This window comes from Nelumbo nucifera, chromosome 7 (genome assembly GCF_055504915.1).
Source record: "Nelumbo nucifera cultivar China Antique chromosome 7, China Antique-T2T, whole genome shotgun sequence".
Classification (NCBI taxonomy): Eukaryota; Viridiplantae; Streptophyta; class Magnoliopsida; order Proteales; family Nelumbonaceae; genus Nelumbo; species Nelumbo nucifera.
Window position 1 is genome coordinate 46,555,195 of NC_142655.1, and position 20,711 is coordinate 46,575,905.

General features: G+C 38.0%; 1 protein-coding gene across 4 annotated transcripts in view; it reads left to right on the forward strand.

Annotated features, from left to right (window-relative positions):
• PEX1 (peroxisome 1) overlaps positions 1-20,711 on the forward strand; it is a 124,949-nt gene that overhangs the window by 45,669 nt on the left and 58,569 nt on the right. For all 4 annotated transcript variants that reach the window (XR_737275.3, XR_016078637.1, XM_088891636.1 and 1 more), the window contains exons 5-10: positions 1,970-2,710; positions 3,666-3,757; positions 16,836-16,909; positions 17,094-17,313; positions 17,446-17,539; positions 17,684-17,838. Coding sequence is in view for 2 of the 4 variants with exons in the window: in XM_088891636.1 (XP_088747762.1) it covers positions 1,970-2,710; positions 3,666-3,757; positions 16,836-16,909; positions 17,094-17,313; positions 17,446-17,539; positions 17,684-17,838 (1,376 nt within the window). In the remaining 2 variants the exon portion in view is untranslated. The remainder of the gene's footprint in view (positions 1-1,969; positions 2,711-3,665; positions 3,758-16,835; positions 16,910-17,093; positions 17,314-17,445; positions 17,540-17,683; positions 17,839-20,711) is intronic.

Genomic DNA, 20,711 nt, shown 5'->3' on the forward strand with positions numbered 1-20,711 from the left:
TCCAAATGAACTTCCATCAAAATTCAGTTTAATTCTGTTACCATCTGGAGGTTTCCATTCCGTCTCTTTCACTCTTGAAGATTGTGCTACTTTTGTCTAGGATCTTATAATGTCTGTGATTGAGAACTCTTGGAAAATATGCAAAGAGCTTACCCAATGGGCTACTTTAACTTTGATTGTGTCAATTACCTCCTCCGTTGTTTTACTCTTTTCTAAGAATATTCTGTTATTCCTTTCTTCCCATATCACCCAACAAATAGCTGCCTTTGTAGATTTGCACATAACCTTCCCTCTTTTGTTTGATTGCCTCAAAAAGTCTCGGTTGAAAAGACCTACCACAAAAGAACAAGATAAAAATAGATGTGTCAAGGTCTCACCACTTTCCTTACAAAGGGAGCACAAGTGAGTAGAAAAGCAAGCATAAGGCCTTCTTTTTTGCAGCATGTCACACGTATTAACCCCTTGCCAAGGAAAATTTCCCAACAGAAGGCTTGAATTTTTTGGGGGATAGGCTTACTCCAAATTTCTTTTATAGGGAAGTCCCCAACCGGGTTGCTAGGTGTGGCAAGAACATTAAAGAAAGAGGAACAAGAGAAGAGGCCATCTGCGGAGTCTTTCCAAATTATGGAATCTTCCAAGGATGGGTCCAAAAGAACTTGTCCTAAAAGATCCAGCAAGTGAATTAAAGATGCACATTCATTTTCCCTAAGGCCCCTTCTGAAACCCAGATTCCAATTTACCCCACTTATTGCAGTCCAGTTTCATTTATCTTTAATATATAAAGTAGATACTTGCCTTGGTTTTGGTGCAGGTCATAAAAGTTAAATTTGATTGTATAATGTTTGCTTATATCTTTACCCTTTACTTGCACACCTGCATAACATGTGCCCTTACACTAGTCATTATAAGTTTAATAGTAATCATTTAATTTGTTTATGTCTGATGTAACAATTCCTTTAAACACATTTAAGAAATGAAACTTTAATTGGACCTTTTTGCTGTTTTACTGTAACAGAAAACCATAGTCTTCAGACCACTAGAAATGAGCATGGAGGTGTTCAGATGCTCTCAAATATTTCACTTTGTGCATTACATGTTGATGAATAATGCTATAAGCATAGTTGTTAAGCTGACAAGGCGCCCTTGGAGGCTTGCCTTGCCTAATCACCAAGAAGTTTTGTGTATTGTGTTCTTAATTTTTTGAGATCATAATTATAAAATAGACATTTTTAAACTAAAATATTCATCTTGTTAGGGTTAATCAACACAAACATTGCTAAATCCTGTATTGAACCCTCAAAGACTTCAGAACCTGAACCAAAAAGTAAGGAAGAACTTAAAATTTTGTCTAATCAACACAAGTTTTGTCTATAAAATAGACATTATCATCATCATCATCATCATCATCTTCTTCTTCCACCTTCTATATTTTTTGAATTTTCTTTTCTTTCTTCTTTTTCTATACTTCAACATGAAATTTATACTTTTCTTATGAAAATTATGGATAATTATTAAGGAAATATGGTTATGTAGCCTAGGGAACTACCTTAGGATATATGCTTTTTACTTATAAAAAAATCCATCGCCTAGGTGACTTGGTGCCCCCTGTCGCGTAGCCTTGCCTTGGCACCTTGAAAACTATGACTATAAGTAGAGTGGCCACAGAAAAGGTTTTTTTTTTTTTTTTTTTCCTTTTTTTCACTTTTATTTGACAAGGAGTTCTTTAATTGTATGTGGAATCCATAAATGATTGACTAGCTAATTTCACCATAAAGGTGTTAGCATTTGTAAGGTCATATAATGTGAAGTTAACATTGTAAAAGGTATTTAGGCTGAGGTAGATATGTGTTATTCTGAGTTCCTTTCAAAAATTGAATATGATCACTTTGGAAATATTTTGTGTTTAAATCATATATTTGTTTTTACTGTTATGAAGCCTTTGTACTGAGTAAACCATGTGTATGTTCAGGGGTTTATGTTAAGAAATGCAATTTTTGTCCAAGGCAGGATATTCCTTCATTTATACTTTCTCCTTGCCAATTTAAGATGCCGGTGAAGGATAAGACTATTAAGGAACTTGAGAGTCATGGAAGCCTTTCTACAATGAATGGCTCTCTCACGACTAGCTTGGGTGACAACATAAATGATGTGGATTGGTCAGTTAATGAAGATTTTGTTACTAGTCTTTCTTCTGGATCTTCTAAATATGCAAATGAAGACCTTGTATCACAGACCCCTATCAAAAGTGGAGCACAAAGTCTTCTTCATGCATGGTTCATTGCACAAAAGGAGGGGATTGCCTCGAATTCCGGAGTAGTTGTAAGTTCATTGGTTCTGGGAAATGAAACCTTTCTTCACTTTGAAGTGATGGGTCATGAGTTTGGGAATCCTGGAAAGGAACAAGCATCATCTGGCAGTGTGTTAACGAAGAGAGAAAATACTGGAGAATGTCCAATTGAACTCATATATTTATTGACAGCATTTCAGGAATCTTCTTATAACAGTCAGGCTAGTGTTTATGAGGTTGCCTTCAATGAGGAAAATATGAAAATTGATAACCTTGGAGGCTTAAAATTATTTGATGGAAAGTTGGATTTTGGTGCTCCTATATTTATTGAATATGTTAAGGAGAGAACCATTAACAAAAGCTTCAGTTCCACCATTTCTTCCTTGAGCTGGATGGGGACAATTACGTCTGATGTTATTAACCGTAAGTATTTCTAGCTATGTAAATGGTACAAAGGAGGTTGTTCTACTGCCATTTGTTCTGAATATGTGATGTGTGTTAGGTGGAGTTCATTTAAGAAATATTTTTTTTATAAATCAGGCAAAACTGTTTTTGATTATCAAAAGGATATTTATTTATTTAGAGAGAAAAAACCTTCTGTTAGAAGAAGCTAATATCAACCGACAGTGCAAGTGTAATATAATTTTATAAAAAAAAATATAGCACAGCAGCATATTTTTTCGATAAAGGAAAATTTCTTTTAAATAAAAATGAGTTTTTTGATCAGTTGAAAAGAGTTTTATTAATGCAAATTTGAAGATTACAAGAGGGTGGGTATAAATTCCACCCCAAATAAAAAGGAGTTGCAATCTGATGAAGAGGTTTCATTGCCAAGAGAGCAAAAAACTAACAATAAACAAAGCAAATACAAGGCTAATAGGACATTATACAAATACAAATACCTTACAACCTTGACTGCAGAAACCTTTTTATTAACAAGTTAAATTTCTCATTAGAAGAAAAGGGAAATTACTGTAGAAGGTTTATATATTTCACCTATGGAAAATGGTAACATCTCATAAATAATTTAGCTCAAGTATTGGATCCAAATGATGTTCTATTCTTGTCTTCAACCTCAAGATGAACCCATTAGCCACTCCATCCATGCAAAATTGTTTTTTTGAAGAAGGTTAAATTTGAATTTTATTACTATACTGAACTTTACAATGACTCAAAAAGTCCTCTATACAGTGAGTGGCCTGTACAGACTATAATCTTTATACAGTGATCAGCTGTCCCAATCCCAGCAGATGTATGGTGTGTACAAGTTTGAGAATACTAAGCTGTTTCATTTCTCTCCTGGAAGATGGCCTTAGATTTTCTTTCATATTCAGTTATACACAGTTTCTTTCTTTTTTTTCCTTTTTTTTCAATGCAGGGTTGAAAGTTCTTTTGTCTCTGGCTTCTGGGAAGTTTTTTGGCACTCACAATCTTCCTTTCCCTGGACATGTTCTCATATATGGACCTCCGGTAAGTTCATTTTATGGAGTTTGATGCTTCTTTTCTTTGAGTTGAATTTGGATTTTTTTACTTTTTTGTTTAATAATTTTTTTGGAAAAGATAGCTTTTAAAAGTAATGTTTTACGATTGTGTCTAAAGAAAAATTGTTCATGCTGTTATTGATAAAAAAAAAAGAATTGTTCATGCTGTTGGCTTTCAGTCTTGATGCAATTTGTACTATCTATAGGCTATAGCAGTTTATGTTCTTTGCTATCCATCTTTCATTAAATATTAAGTTAACAGTTTCAGTTTGAAGCTTAGTGGAGCTTTCTACGATATTGTACACGACAATCATTTGGCCTGCATTTTCTCTGCTATTCCTTCATGTTCCTTTGGAAGGTTTGTAGCATTCCGTTGCTGTCAATGAACTTTTGATCACACAACTGTGCTTCTATGGTTCACCATTGATAAACAAGAAAATCTGATCCATGTAGGAAATATTATGGTGAAGGTTTCTGTAAACCTTTTATGCACTTGAGTGTTACATGATCCTCAAACCACTTGGTTGAAGAAGGTAGAAGAAGAGGAAAAGGGAGAAGAAGAAACAAGTGGGCATATGTGAGTTTGAGAGAGCCAAAGATCATGGGCAGTTAACCCATTCATTGATATTTATAATGCATAGTACAACTCCAATTGCTCCCCAAGTATAAAGAAATGACTAATAGATAAAATGACAAATAATTGAACATTCACTATCAATTTGCGCATTGAAATCAAGTATGCTCATTTTGACTAGTGAACCATTAAAATTCAACTTATATACACCATTGTTAGAATATATGCAGAACACACTTCACTAGAAGCTACTTTTCCCTGTCAGAATGTCAGTCAATCTCCATATGCGTAGTCCAATTTGATTGGACTATGGTTGTCTTTAATGTTGATTGCTGCTTGGTTATCACAATATAGTTGCATAGTTCCTTTAAAGCCAACTCCTAGATTTGGAAGAAGAATACTATAAATATTCTAATAAAGGTTTAAAATGTTGGTTTCAGTGGAAATATCGGTCATCCAAATATAGGAAACATGTTGGAAATGTCTGGAATGTCATATGAAAATATTGTAAAAATTATAGACATGGTGGATTGTAAAATATGTGAAAATATTGATTTCTACTTTGTGTAATGGCTACCATCCTAATTGAGTTCATCTTTGTGACTTTTCTGATAACAATAAGAAAGAATTTATTAAGATAAAAGAAGAATAATACAACAAGGTGATAAAATACCCTGTAGAAGGAAAAAATCCCAAATACAAAAACCCACTTCTAAAGTTGAAGCGGAAAAAAAAAACACACTTCTAAGACCAAACAAAAATAAGAATTCAACATCTAACTATAGAAGACACCCAGAACAGAAAACCCAAAGCCCTAATACCAAACAAACTAGAATACAAAAACCATCTTCCCACTAATACAACAAATTACCCAAAAATACCAATCCACAGGACCATCAATCCCAAAGATTAAAAGAGACCTTCCCAAATGACTACTATGCAAGCAAAAAGCCATTTACTCAACTGCCTCCTGAATCTTGACCTGGAACCTCTTTGCTTTTCTTGGTAGTTTTCTTTCTTCTCACTTTTTTCTGGGTCCCATTCCAAATAGTCCCCCTTTTGATCTTGCAAAAACTTTTGATACCTGGGCAATTCGTTGACTCTTCTAACTGCATTAAGGATATTCTTAAGAACCCTTGGATCCTTATTTTTTCTAACAATTCTTTGTAACTCTAGTATGCTATTCTTTTGAAAAATCCGGTCTTCTAACCTCTGACTAGCCTCATTAGTACCAAGCCCTAAACCTTCAGGAGGTATCAAACCATCTTGATTATCATCATTCCTAGTAAAAAATCTGTCCTATTAGAATCTGGAGTATCTTCCTTCTTTACCATCATAGGTCTTGACAGTATGGCCGGCCAGAAATAAGAGGAAGAGAAGAGAAGAGAAGAGAAGAAGAAGAGAGAAGAGAGAAGAGAGAAGAGAAGAGAAGGGATTTGCAATGTAACAGTGCTGGCGGCGCCAGCCTTTATTATAATATATATAGGGTGGCAGAAATAACAAGGGAAAAGACCCTTGTGCCCCTGAGTACAATAACAGACATAACAGAAGTGAAAAAACGAAATAAAAAGACACTTTAACTAGCCAAACAGACCCTACCACCAACAACTAAATTATTTTAACACTCCCCCTCAAGTTGGAGCATAGATGTCAATCATGCCCAACTTGTCACACAAATCTTTGTGCCGCATATGATGAAGACCTTTGTTGAAGATATCTGCAAGTTGTTCTTTTGAACTGACATATGGTGTACACACTTCTCCTTTTTCAAGTTTCTCTCTATTAAAATGCTTGTCCACTTCAATGTGTTTCGTCCTATCATGCAGGACTGGATTAACAGCAATATTGATGGCAGCTTTATTGTCACAGTAGAGTGACATAGGATTGCTCACTGCGAAACCCAGTTCACCTAACTGATTTCTTATCCACATGATTTCAGCAACCCAGGAGCCATCGCTTTATACTCTGCTTCAGCACTAGATCTAGCCACCCCACTTTGTTTTTTACTTCTCCATGTGACTAGGTTTCCTCCTACAAAGGCACAATACCCACTGGTGGACTTTCGGTCATTGACTGCTCCTGCCCAATTTGCATCAGTATATACTTCCACCTTTAAGTGACCATGTTTCTGGAACAACAAACCAGCTCTGGGAAACTTCTCGAGGTATCTCAAAATCCTCTCTATAGCTTCAAAGTGAGTTGTCCTAGGGTTGTGAATGAATTGACTAAGGACACCCACTGCATAGGCAATATCAGGCCTGGTCATAGGCAAGTACAAAAGTCTCCCCACGAGTCTCTGGAACTTCTTCACATCTTTCAAAAACTCTCCCTGACTGTCTCCTAGATGATGATTAGATTCAATTGGTTTTACCCCCAACTTGCCTGTATCTTCTAGTAGATCTAGTACATATTTCCGTTGGAAAATAAAGATGCCCTTGTGAGAACGGGCAACTTCAATTCCAAGGAAGTAACGTAAGGGGCCTAGATCTTTCACCTCAAATTGAGTGGCTAAGAATTTTTTTAGTCTCCGTATTTCAACCTCCCAATCTCCTATGATCACTATGTCATCCACATACACAATAAGAGCTGCAATTTTACCTTCACCTCTTTTCACAAATAGAGTATGATCTAACTGGCATTGTTTGAACCCCATCTGTTGAACTACTAAATGGAACTTACTAAACCAAGCCCGAGGTGATTGTTTTAACCCATATAAATATTTTTTTAACCCACATACACAATAAGAGCTGCAATTTTACCTTCACCTCTTTTCACAAATAGAGTATGATCTAGCTGGCATTGTTTGAACCCCATCTGTTGAACTACTAAATGGAACTTACTAAACCAAGCCCGAGGTGATTGTTTTAACCCATATAAAGATTTTTTTAACCTACATCTTTTGTTCACTGCCTTTGGCACAGAACCTTGGGGGTTGGGTCATGTACACTTCCTCTTCCAAGTTACCATTCAAGAAAGCATTTTTGATGTCCAATTGGTGAAGTTCCCACTCAAGATTTGCTGCCATTGAAAGAAGAATGATGATAGAGTTCATCTTGGCTACTGGAGCAAAAGTCTCTGCATAGTCCACTCCATATACCTGTGTAAAGCCTCTTGCTACCAGTCGAGCCTTGTACCTTGCAACAGTTCCATCAGCCTTGTGTTTCACTGTGAACACCCTTCAGGAAGGTCTACCAACTCCCAAGTGCCATTTTTGTGTAAAGCATCGATTTCTTCCTGCATTGCATCTGTCCATTCAGGTTTAGACAAAGCTTCTGCCACATTCTTAGGAATGGGGACACTGCCCACAGAAGAGAGGAAGGCACGGCATGAAGGTGAAACATGATCATAGGACACAAAATTAGAGATAGGATGATTAGTGGTACAAGACCTAACACCCTTTCTCTTGGCAATAGGAATATTAAGATCATTGATGACAGGTGAATCAACATTTAGAGGAACAAACATATTAACAGGAGCAAGTGTACCTGGCTGATGAGACGAATCTGCCTCGGGTGAATCCGATGATGTTGGTTGCATAGTGTCAGGTTCCACGACTCTTGAACTCTGCTGGCTTTTATGGCGACGATGAAAGACCCGGAATGGAGGAGGATCGGGTAAAGGAGGTAGTTGAGTTTGAGTCGCCTGTTTCTCCTCAACCCTACTCTCCCCCTGAGGAGAAACCGAGAAAAAAGGTTGATCCTCAAAGAAGGATACATCAATGGAGACATAGTACTTGCGAGAGGTGGGATCATAGCAGCGATACCCCTTTTGAGATAAAAGGGTAACCAAGGAAAAACACAAGGAATAGCCTGAGGATCAAGCTTACCGCGGGTAGGGGACAGGTTATGGACAAAGCAACGACACCCAAAAACACGCATCGGAATGGTGGACAACGGGGCTGTAGGGAACAAAAGCTGATGTGGGGCCTTATACTCTAGTAGTACATCAATGGAGACATAGTACTTGTGAGAGGTGGGATCATAGCAGCGATACCCCTTTTGAGATAAAGGGTAACCAAAGAAAAACACAAGGAATAGCCCGAGGATCAAGCTTACCGTGGGTAGGGTACAGGTTATGGACAAAGCAGCGACACCCAAAAACACGCATCGGAATGGTGGACAACGGGGCTGTAGGGAACAAAAGCTGATGTGGGGCCTTATACTCTAGTAGTACATCAATGGAGACATAGTACTTGTGAGAGGTGGGATCATAGCAGCGATACCCCTTTTGAGATAAAGGGTAACCAAAGAAAAACACAAGGAATAGCCCGAGGATCAAGCTTACCGTGGGTAGGGAACAGGTTATGGACAATGCAGCGACACCCAAAAACACGCATCGGAATGGTGGACAACGGGGCTGTAGGGAACAAAAGCTGATGTGGGGCCTTATACTCTAGTAGCCGAGAGGGCATGCGATTGATGATATATGTAGCACACAAGACTGCATCCATCCAAAACCGTTTTGGCACATTCATATGAATTAATAAGCCACGAGCTACTTTGAGAAGGTGGCGGTTCTTCCGTTCAGCCACACCATTTTGTTGGGGTGTCTTGGCACCAGAGCTTCGCTGAAGTGACCCACTCGAAGCAAAAAACTCCGTGAGATCACTATGGAAATATTCCTTCGCATTGTCCGACTGGAAGATATGGATTTCCGTTTGGAACTGAGTGAACACCATGCGTTGAAAATCTTTCACAATTTTTGGCACTTCATCTCGAGATCGCATAGGGTACACCCAAGTGTATCTAGAATAATCATCAATCAAGGTAATGAAGTACTTATAGCCAGCATTAGTAGGTAGAGTAACAGGGCCCCAAACATCAGAATAAACAATATGAAATGGAAATTCAGATCTTTTATTTCGCAAAGGTAAAGAACTTCTACAATGCTTACTCAATTGACAAGTCTGACACTGTAACTGACTCATTGACAAGGACTTAAACAACTTTGGAAACATAACTTTTAATGACTCAAAAGAAAGATAAACCTAGACGATTATGCCATAAATAGGCTTGACTCTCACTTGACGAACTCATGGACTCTGTAGCCACAAGACCAGCATTATTCTCCAACACGTAGAGACCATCCACCATGCTTCCCCTACCAATCGTCTTCCCCGAGGCCAAATCCTGAGACACACATGAAGACGGAAAAAAAGTGACTGAGCAGTTCAAGGAATGAGTTAGACTACTAATGGACAGAAAATTAATAGGTAATTTTAGAACATGCAGTACATTAGGAAGGGTAAGGCCAAGTGGGAAAGGTATAGTACCTCGGCCAGCTATGGTAGAAAAGGAACCATCAGCTAGTCTTACCTTATCTCTCCCAGAGAGAAGGTTATATGTCAAACAAATTTGACTTACCGGTCATGTGGTTTGAGGCTCCGGAGTCAATAATCCAAGGAGAATCAGTGGTATGAGATGACACATGGAAGGCTGTGGCAGCATTACTTGATGTAGATGCAAACGAGGTAGAGGGAGTAGGACCAGAATCCATCTGGCGGAGAGTCCTACCATACAATTCCAAATGTTCACGAAAGGAGTTGAAAATATCTTCCTTAGGGTCAAAACTGGGATGCCTCTCCTGAGTTACCAAAGGACTAGTCTTTGTCGATGCCATATTAGCTGAGTTATACCTTTTTTGATTCTACTGGCCTGGTTTCTTGCCCTGATCAGGTGTTGACTTCTTACCCAAATCCTGTGCCCATTTAGGTTTTCCATGGAGATCCCAACATGTATCTCTTGTGTGTCGTGTCTTCTGGCACTGAGTGCACCAAAGTTTGTTCTTATCATCTGTTTTTTTCTGAGAGTCACCTTTTTTAAAACCACCTCCGACATTTGTATCTTAATTTCCCCGGACAGGTAGGGCAACTGATGACTCCCCTTCTACACCATTCATCACACTTCTTCTACTCTCTTCTGATTGCACCAAGGCATACACCTCTTGAACTGATGGCAAGTCTTTACTACCCAAGATCTGCACCTTGATGGACTCAGCCCTAAGAGGAAGGCAAAAACTCGTTGCTGAGATACAAGTGACTTATATGCCTCTGCATCTTCATCACACTTCCAATTCACATTCTGATAGTGATCAAGTTCTTTCCATATCGATGTCAAATCAGAATAGTACATTGAGAGACTCCTCTCCCTTTGTTTGCAAGTAGAGGATTCAGCTTGCAGTTGATATATCTTGGCATAGTGTCTCTACTCTGAATAGGTGGACTTCGCTTGTTCCCATATCTTACAAGCAGTTTCAGCCCACATAAAAGTCTTCTTTACTTGTGGCAGCATGGAAACCAAGAGCCAAGACATCACCATACTATTCTCTTGGCTCCACCTATCATATTCAGCACTTCCATACTTTGGTTCCTTCACTCTCCCATTGATGTATCCTATTTTCCCCCTAGCAGTGATGTAGAGTTTTATTCCCCTAGACCACTCAAGGTAGTTCAGACCATCAAAGGGAATAACAGCCATGGGAAAACTCATACCCATTCCCCCACTCACTCCATTGTGGCTCCCTAAAATCTCTGAAGTAGCAGGATTCTCAGACGACATGGTCAAAACAGATAATCAGTCCCAAACACCGGACTTAGGACCCCTCCTTACTCCACAAAACAATGCTCCACTCAGTCCACACCCGCACACTTGGGTTTAAAAACAGGCTGAGCACAAACAGTACCAAATTCAGGACAAAACAGAGGCAATATTCGGCAGATTTCAGACCTGTACGGTTTTCACAGTCCCAACCTACCAACCTTCCAGAATGTTTAAAGCCATTAATCAGCAGGAGAGATCCTTATCACTTATAATCAAGTCAAATTATTGAGATGACAGGTCATCCTTGACCTACAGTCGTCCTAACACATGAACAGGATCACATGATCCAAAAAAAACAGAGGTATACAGATCTGACAGCATTCAACAGCCCAGATTCATTTGGTTTTCACTTGGTACATGACCAAGGAGGATAAAGAAGAGAAAACGGAAGAACCATACCAGTTGTAGAGCTGTTTTCCTCAGTCCAGATTCAGATCTCTGTTCCGCCGAGGTTCAGCAAGTCTGTTCGATCTGTTCTCTCAGTAAAGGTTGTTCGATCTACTCTCTTTAGTCAGTATTCCCGCTCTGATACCATCTTGACAGTACGGCCGGCCAGAAATAAGAAGAGAAGAGAAGAGAAGAAGAAGAGAGAAGAGAGAAGAGAAGAGAAGGGATTTGCAATGTAACAGTGCTGGCAGCACCAGCCTTTATTATAATATATATAGGGCAGCAGAAATAACAAGGGAAAAGATCCTTGTGCCCCTGAGTACAATAACATTCATAACAGATGTGAAAAACGAAATAAAAAAAACACTTTAACTAGCCAAACAGACCCTAACACCAACAACTAAATTATTTTAACAATAGGCAAAGGATACTTTTCTTCTAATTCCTAAAATTTTTTCCTTCCAATTTTTTTGATCAATAACTGAGTGAATTTCATTAAAGAAAAATACAGAATTACAAAGAGGAGAGGGGAGATAAACTCTCTTAATTGCCCCCAAAACTGTAAATAGATGTAGTTGCAACATAGCCCAGAAAACATTACTTATTACCATCCTTTGTCTAGCCAATGCATCAGTCAAGCAATTAGCATCTCTCTTAATCCAGTTCAACTTAATTTCCATTCCTTGTGTCAAACACCTAAACTTCCATTTTTCATTGATATAATCCCACCACCCCATCTCCTCCTTTTGAAGCTAGCTAATTAGAGTCTGCTTTTAATTATCAGTTTAGAAAGATTTGATTCCTTGGTTTTCTGAATTCTTCCATAACAGCAAGAATTTCAGCTCTCAAAGAATCTCCTAATGGTCCCGGATTGCCTTGGTTTTCTGTTTTCCTCATCTCTGAAAGCTCCTCCAATGCCTAATGGTCTGGGATTGTCTTCACTACCACCATCAAATTTCAATTTGACAAATCCATTGATTGGGGGGGGGGGGTCCAGGATGGTCTTGTGACAGCTTTCAATGGAGCAGAATCAGCCACTTCCTTCCACTTTCTCATCAAACCAACAGTAGAAACTCCTTCAAAGACTTTTGAAGTCTTCACCCAATGGATCACCCTAGTTGTAATGGCTTTAATTAGGGCTTCCCTACCACTTTTTTTTTTTTTTTTTCTGCAAATATACTTTGATTTCTTTCTTCCCATATTGTCCAACAAATTGCAGCTCTCGTACACCTCCATAAGATTCTTCCCCTCATTTTCTGCCAACGGACAATGGTAGGGCCAAACAAGCTTTTGTACATTTGGCGGGCGGTTCCACCTGCACCCAAACAAAGAAAGAAATCATTCCCAAATTGAAGATGCAAAAGGACAGGAGATCAATACGGGATGGGCAGACTCCCCATTAGCCTAATAGAGGAGACACCAAGTGAGGAGATAAGTACCAATTAGGCCTTTTCCTTTGGAGTAGATCACATGTGTTTATTCTACCAAGAATCACTTCCCAGCAAAAAACCTCTAATCCTAGGCGGAATAGGCTTACACCAAATCTCATTAATTGGAAAAAGTTGGCCCCGACTATTATTGGCTAAGTTAGGGACAAAAAGGAGGCACATGTGAAGAGTCCTGAAGGGGGCCTTGGATCAAGGTTAAAGCATTGCTAATTTTACAATCTCTTGGTGTCCTCTACTGAAAAAAAAAAATCTCTTAGTGTCCTCTCCTTAGACCCAAATCCCAAACAAATCTAGAAAAAGAGTTGGAAGGAGTCACAAAGGAAGTAATAGATTCATCCCTCCGGTTGAGATTGCATAAATTGAAGGAAATTGCTCTTTTGAGGGTTGGATTACCTAATCACACATGTTCCCAAAATTTAACAAGATTACCAAAGCAAGGATTATACCTGATAAATGGTGAGAATGAATGATGACATGGATAGACTTACAAGGGGAAGCTCTTGTAGCCCTAGCCAGCACACCAGCATCCCAACCATCAACTGAAAGTCCATGAATACTAGAATCACCTTCACCCACAACTTATCCCTATTAATTGGCAACCTCCAAAGCCATTTTGCAAGTAATTTCACGCTCCTTTCTTGAATATTTCCTAACCCTAGCCCACCAAACTTCTTGCTCCTAAAAACTTCTCAACTAACTCTGTGGTGTTTTTCTCCTCCCTTGGCTCCCACAATAAGTCCTTGATCAACTTTTCTAGCTGCTTGCTAACCCCTCCTAGAATCCTAAATACAGCCAAAAACTAGATTAACAAGTTTGCTCGAGTGGACCTGATTAGGGTGATCCTACCTCCTAGGGACAAGTAGATTTTCTTCTAAGAAGCCAATCTTTTGGTAAATCTCTCGATTACTGGATTCCAAAAGTTACTCCCCTTGGATTATCCCCTCGAGGTAAACCCAAATAATTCATAGGCAAATGATCCCCCTTGAACTCCAACATTTCATCTCCTTTTGTAACTTCTCTTTCCTCCATGTTCAAGCCTACAGGACAACTTTTATCCCAATTCACAATCAGATTTGACATTCTTTCGAAAAAGAGCACTATCATCTTCAAATGCCTCACATCTTGAGTCACTTCTATTACAAAACAAGATTGTATCATTAGCAAACTGTAAGTGGGTGATAGGAATCTTCTGTCTACCTATTCTCCATCCCCTCACCAAATTCCTAGCATCAGCCCTAGAGATCAATATCCCAAGAACATCTGTTATTAGTGTGAACAAGAACGGGAAAAGAGAGTCCCCTTGCCTTATTCCCCTAATGGTCAAGAAATGATATACCACAATTCCATTTACCAAAATCGAGTAATGACATGTCCTGATACATCTTGAGATCCACTTACAACATCTATCACCAAATCCATCATTTTTCATTACTTACAACAAGAAGCCCCGATCAACCAAATTATAAGCCTTTTCCAAATTCAATTTACAAACCAATCCCTTCCTCCCTGATCTCTTTATCTCTTCAAGACATTCATTAGCAATTAAGATTTGATCAATAATTTGCCTATCCTTAACAAAGACGCCCTAAGAGGGTGAGATCAAGGATGGTAGTACAACCCTAATTCTCTAAGAATATACACATTAACAATGATTTTATACAAACTATTGATCAAATTGATTGGTCTGAAATCCTTTGGATGCACAACTTTAGTTTTTTTTATTTGGCATTAAACAATAAATGTGGAATTAAGCCTTGGATTGATTATACCTCTCCCAAAAAATTCATTAAATACTTTATGTAAATCATCTTTTAGTACTTCCTAGGAATCTTGATAGAAGGCCATTGTAAAACCATCAGGACCAGGGGCTTTGGACACAACTTTTTTGATCTCCTCAATTTTTCAAACCTAGCCTTAGACTTTTCAGTTAATTTAGGCCATTCCAAACCATCAAGCCACAACCATTCAGCCAAAGGTCTCCTAAAGATTGATTTAAAGTGATCTACAAAAGCTCGGGCAATTTCATTTTGATGAGTAAATGGTATTGCACCCACCACTAATTTAGAGACAGTTTTTCTCTTCCTCCCATTTTCAAGAGCATGAAAAAATTTGGTATTTTTCTCTCCCTCCTTTAGCCAAGTATTCCTTGATTTTTTGTCTCTAATGTATCTTTTCTTTCAATAGTTGTCTCGTTAAAGGCCACTTTTCTTCCTTGCCCCTTTCTTCAAACATGCTTGAGGTTTCTTTTGAATCCAATTCCTCAATTCTACCAATTATTGCTTGCTTCCTTTCCTCTAATCTCCTGAACTGATGAATGTTCCACTCTTTAATTTTGGCTTCAAGTTTCTTCAGTTTCCAAAGAAACTTCATTCCTTCCCATTTAGCCTTTGGGTTATTCTCCTCCCACCATTCCATAACCATATCCACAAAACCATTTGTACATAACCACATATTCTCAAACCTAATTGGTGCCGAACCTCTTCCACCTAAATCTTCTTTAAAAATTGAAATTGGCCAGAGAATTGATGTAATCCGAGGTAAGGCTCTAGAGATTAGGTTACCCCATTGCTCCTGCCAATCCATTGTGAAATTTTCCTTGCAAATTCCTCCCCTCCAATAACAAATAAACCTATGAGCTTACTTACCTCCACCCCTATATTCACCCTCCGGCTTGTCCAACCTCCTCTCTTTATTCCTTGTTTGTTCTTCCTCTTCATTACTCCCATCTCCTTCAATTTCCAGGTCTAGCTTCAACAGATCACCAGAGCTGCTCACCTCTCCTCCCTCCTTAGTAGGACTTTCCTGCAGATTTGCCAACTGATTAGTTTTATTGGACTCTAGTAATGTTGAAATATCTTCCTTCAATAATTCTTCCATGATTCCTTTTCTCTTTCCAAATGTATGGTATCAGAAACATCACCGTGAGAATCCTTCAATGAATTTAGAGAATCCCTATCCACCACCAAATTAGAAGTAACAAATCTCTCTGTCTGAGCATTCATACTGTTTATCCCTTCTTTTATGGTGTTTCCCTTCTCACAATCTGCAGAACTATTCAGATTTTTTCCCTTATTTAACCTTTGTAAACCACCCATTCCCAAATCTCCTTGTTTGCTTCTCTGTCTTTGATTCTTTTCCTTTTAGTGTGCTTTTGAACACTGCTTCTCTTTTCCAACTTGAAGCACCAACCCTACACTTTCTCCTCTGCCCCCTTAATCTTTTTCTTCAACATTCTTTCTGCATTATCAGTGATTTCAAACCACCCTTTTAAGCCAGACTCTGCATTGTCTTTTTGTATTTCAACTTAGACTTTCAGAGCTCAGTCCATTGCCTCTAGGAAATGGCCAATGAAGCAATGAAGCAAGACATGCCCTGTAGACTTTTTTTTTTTTTTGAAAAAGGTAAAGTTTTATTAGATCCAAGCAAAGCATGACACAACAAGCCCCCGACCGGGCAAAGAAAACACAATACAACAGAGTTACAACTCCCACAGTCTTATAGCTCTCAGCAAGTATGCCAATACCTGAGGCTGAAAGCCTTTAGCAGCTGAAACTCAGGACACCAGCTTTCCAAAGGAATTGGAAACCAACTCCTCCACCTTTGAAGCTTGATGGAACAGCCTTCTGTTTCTTTCAGCCCAAACAGTGCTGAGACTCAACTTGTAAATTGGTTTGTTTTATGGGTTTTTGTGTATTTAGCGGTAGCCATTTTTGTATAGTTTTTTAGATAGGTCTTGGAGCTAAAGTGACTCATTTGTGCTGTAACTCTTTTCTTCTTTGGGTATCTCATGGCTTTTCCTTTTTCTTCCTTGGGTGTTTTGCTTGGATTGCTCATATACTTCTATATTCTATTTTCCTCTTTCAACCTAATTTTTCCTCAGAAAAATCTTATTATTGGTTGAAAATAATTATGCCTTGATATCACTATAAGCATGTAACTAGGCATAGCCATGATAAATATTTTGACTTCGCTTTGGTCTGCTTATGCTGCTGCTGCTGTGTATCTGATGGAATTTTGAGAAATGGGTTACATTTCTTTGTGTTTTATTCCTGTTTTCAGGGTTCTGGGAAAACATCACTAGCCACAGCCGTTGCAAAATTCTTTGAAGAGCATGCAGAGATCTTGGCACACATGTATGAAATTTATTAATTCTTGACTTCCTTTATCATTTCTCTATACAATTACTTAATCTGATTTTAGAAACTTGAAAGGTCTATGGACTTAAACTCGGCTATTATGGACTGATGAAATTTTTAAATACAACATAAAGGTGTGGGCAGCAAAATATTGTGAAGTTTTCTGTAACTGTGCCTGCAGTGTTTTTGTAAGCTGTTCCAATCTGGCTCTAGAGAAGACACAGACTATTCGGCAATCACTTTCTGGCTACATATCTGAAGCTCTGGATCACACACCTTCTCTTGTAATATTTGATGATCTTGATAGTATTGTCTCATCTTCTGACTCTGAGGGATCTCAACTTTCAAGTTCAACTGTAGCACTGGTGGAATTTCTCACTGATATGATGGATGAATATGGGGTACTATTTGTGTTTCTGAATTATATGTCAGACATTTACAATGGTTGTTGCATTAAGCTCAGTCCATTTCTGATTGTGGAATTGGGCCATTTTATCTATTATATAACTAAACTTTGTCTTTACATTATTTAGGAAAAGAGGCACTGTTCATGTGGAATTGGGCCAATTGCGTTTTTGGCATCTGCACAATCTCTTGGAAATTTGCCACAATCCTTTAGCTCTTCAGGTTGTTCAGTACTTTCCCACTTTTCTATTAAGACAAAATGTATAGAATAATAGAAGAACTTGATGAAATAACTTGGTAGGATGATTTATGATTTGGTTAGTTCCCATGATTTGATTACTTATTTGTCAATGTGGTTTGTCTCAGGGAGGTTTGATTTCCATGTGCAACTCCCTTCTCCTGCTGCCTCAGAACGGACAGCTATATTGAAGCATGAAATTCATAAACGCTCCTTAAGATGTTCTGATGATATCCTGTCAAATATTGCTTCAAAATGTGATGGATATGATGCATATGATTTGGTATTGTCTTTTGATAAATTACTTCTGAAAGTGATCATTTTCTCCATTATAAATGGATGTTCCCCTTCCATCTACAGGTTCTTCAAATCAAGATTTGTGTTTCTATTGTCCATGAAACATTGAGTGCAGTAAAAATACATTATGTTGCTTGAAATCTGGAAATGAAAAAGTAATGGAAATATACAAGATAGTTGAGGAATCATTAGTTTGAATTCTTTGTATTAGAAGATTCAAGGGTATTGTGCCATTGAACTGTGGAATCATACTGGACAATAATATTACCTTGAAGAGCAACCGATTTCTTATTTAGTTGTTCAATAGGGTATTAAAGTGATACTTATAGACCTTGCAAAAAATCCTTCTGAATTTTTCCTAAAATCCTTTGTTTGTGAAGCAATAAAATTGTAATAATTATTTTTTTAAAAGAACTGAGCAAACTCTGTTCTCCTGAACATATTTTTTTTTCAGTAACAAACTAAAAATACCAAAGTTGAATTTGTAGCTAGAGAAGACACAATGAATGAGCTTACATGATGAAGATATGCCATGAATGAACAAATCCTTCCCCATGCATTTCCTAGAAAGGCTATGTATAGGACAGCTTTCCTATCTAGGAGTCCAATGAATGAGCTGTTCATCCTAGAGGCCAACAATCTTGCCTCCTTGTCAAGTATAGCAAGTTCTATGGGCTTTCCAAGAAGGGAAACATCCATCTTATTATTGCCCATCAATCACCTTCTATTGGTATTGTTCCCTGACCCAATAAATGATCCTTTAAAACTATGTAGGTGAGTCAAAGTTTCTGCTTTAATGATATTCTCATATTCAATTGGTCGATAACAAAGCACCTTGATGTCACCTATCTCCTTGATGTAGGACTAAAAGGATAATTCTGCTAAAGATAATTCTAAATAATCAGGATAATTTTCTAGAAACATAGAATAATTAACAAACCTTCAAGAGATCATTAGAAAAAATATAATTGCACATTTAAGGCTCAAACCATAGCAAAGAACCGTATAAATCAAATAGAAAAAAATGAAAAGACAGTAATAAGTATGTTTCTCTGTCTTCCTTTCGGTGTTTCGCCATATTCTCTTCTTTATATATGTCAATTATTTGCCATTTTAACCTTTTTCGTTATTGTTTTTATAAGTTTTGATTAGATCGAAAATACACTTTTGTAGTTATATGCATTTTTCTGTTTCTTTTGCATTAAGTGACTTAGTAAGTGAATCATATCAAAGTAGTAAGTCATTTATCTAATCACCAATTTCTTGCTGGTTCTTTTAGAAAAATATTTTTAAAAAATTATGATGGTTTTAATGAAATATTGAACAAATTCTAATAAAGGGCAATTCATCAAAAAAATTCTAATAAAGGGCAGCCCAGTGCACTAGACTCCCGCCAGTGTGGGATCTGGGAAGGGACTAGTGTACGCAGCCTAACAGAGGCTGTTTCCAAGATTTGAACCCTGGTCACCCAGGTCGCAATGGAGCAAACCAACCATTGTGCCAAGGCCCACCCTCTCTAGGCATTGAAATTGAAAAATAAATTGTAATATTCTTGTAGAGAAGATAGGCCAAATGATCCATAACTGTTTTCTTATTTTGTTTCTTTATGTTCTTTTCCGTAATGGGCCTCAACTTGGGCCTTTTTTCTCTTATGTTATGTATTTTTAATTATTCGCTCAACTAAGGGCCTCTCTGTAAATTATTGAAATTAAGTTAATGAAAAGGGATTAGGGGTGTAAGAGGAGATTATGTTCGAAAATCTCTCTCTGAATCCTTATTGCTGCCATCTTCTTCTTCCACTTCTCTCTTCTTGAATCTTGATTTCTGCTGTTCTCAATCACTTTTCTGCAGCTTTTTAAACAGTCCATTCTTTAAAGAAGGTTGTTTTTCTTCTTGGTATTAGAGCGAGCTCTTCTTTTCTCTCTTTTCTCCTCTTTTTCCCATACACAGTGTGTATGGAGAACTGAATTGGATGAATAGGTAAAGAAATATTTTTCAGACCAGTTTTTAGTGGTTTTTGGAGAGGAGGCTATCTTTGTCGTCCTCTTGATAGTATCAAGTGTGTTGCCTGAAACCCTAATTAATTGAAGAAATCTACTTGCGGTCCCCACAGGGAGTTTGACCTTGGTGCTCAATGACTAAAAGACTCCTTGTTCTTCATCTTGAAGATCGATTCAAGTTGCTCAGTGTTTTGTGGTCTACAAGGTGCGGGCCATGCGGCTGGGTTTTTTCTGTTTCTCCCAGGTTCCGGGTGTGACGCAATTAACAGGTACGGCTGCATAGAGGTTGATTCACAACACAATTTTTTTTTTTTGTCTTCATTGACTGTTATTTGAAGTTATTAGAAGCTATTTTTGAAGTGTTTTAAGAAGATGGACCCTTCAGACGTTGAAAACAAGCATGTTGCTGAATCCGGACAGGTTCTAGGAGCCTCTGTTGACTCTCTACTGGTTGTGACCATAGTCAAGCTAGATGGAACTAATTATCTGGCATGGTCACAATCAGTAAAAATTCATATATGTAGTAGAGGCAAATGGGGTTATATGGGACAATGGGACAATGTAGTCAACACTATTTGTGGATGAATTCAGCAAAAGAAATATGGGACAATGTTGTTGAAACCTATTCCTAGAAACTAAATGTAGCTAGAGCATACAAGCTGAGGAGTGAAAAATTTAAGGCAGGGGGAGAAACCTTTGGCTGTTTATTTCTCAATACTGAAATCTCTTTGGAAAGTGAAGAAAACTGAAGAGAAGAGAGTTGAGGGTTCGGCAATGAGGGTCTAAGAAGAGGATTTCGAACACTCTCTCTCTCAGCCCTCTAACACTGTTTTATTAGAAATATTTGAATAATTACAAG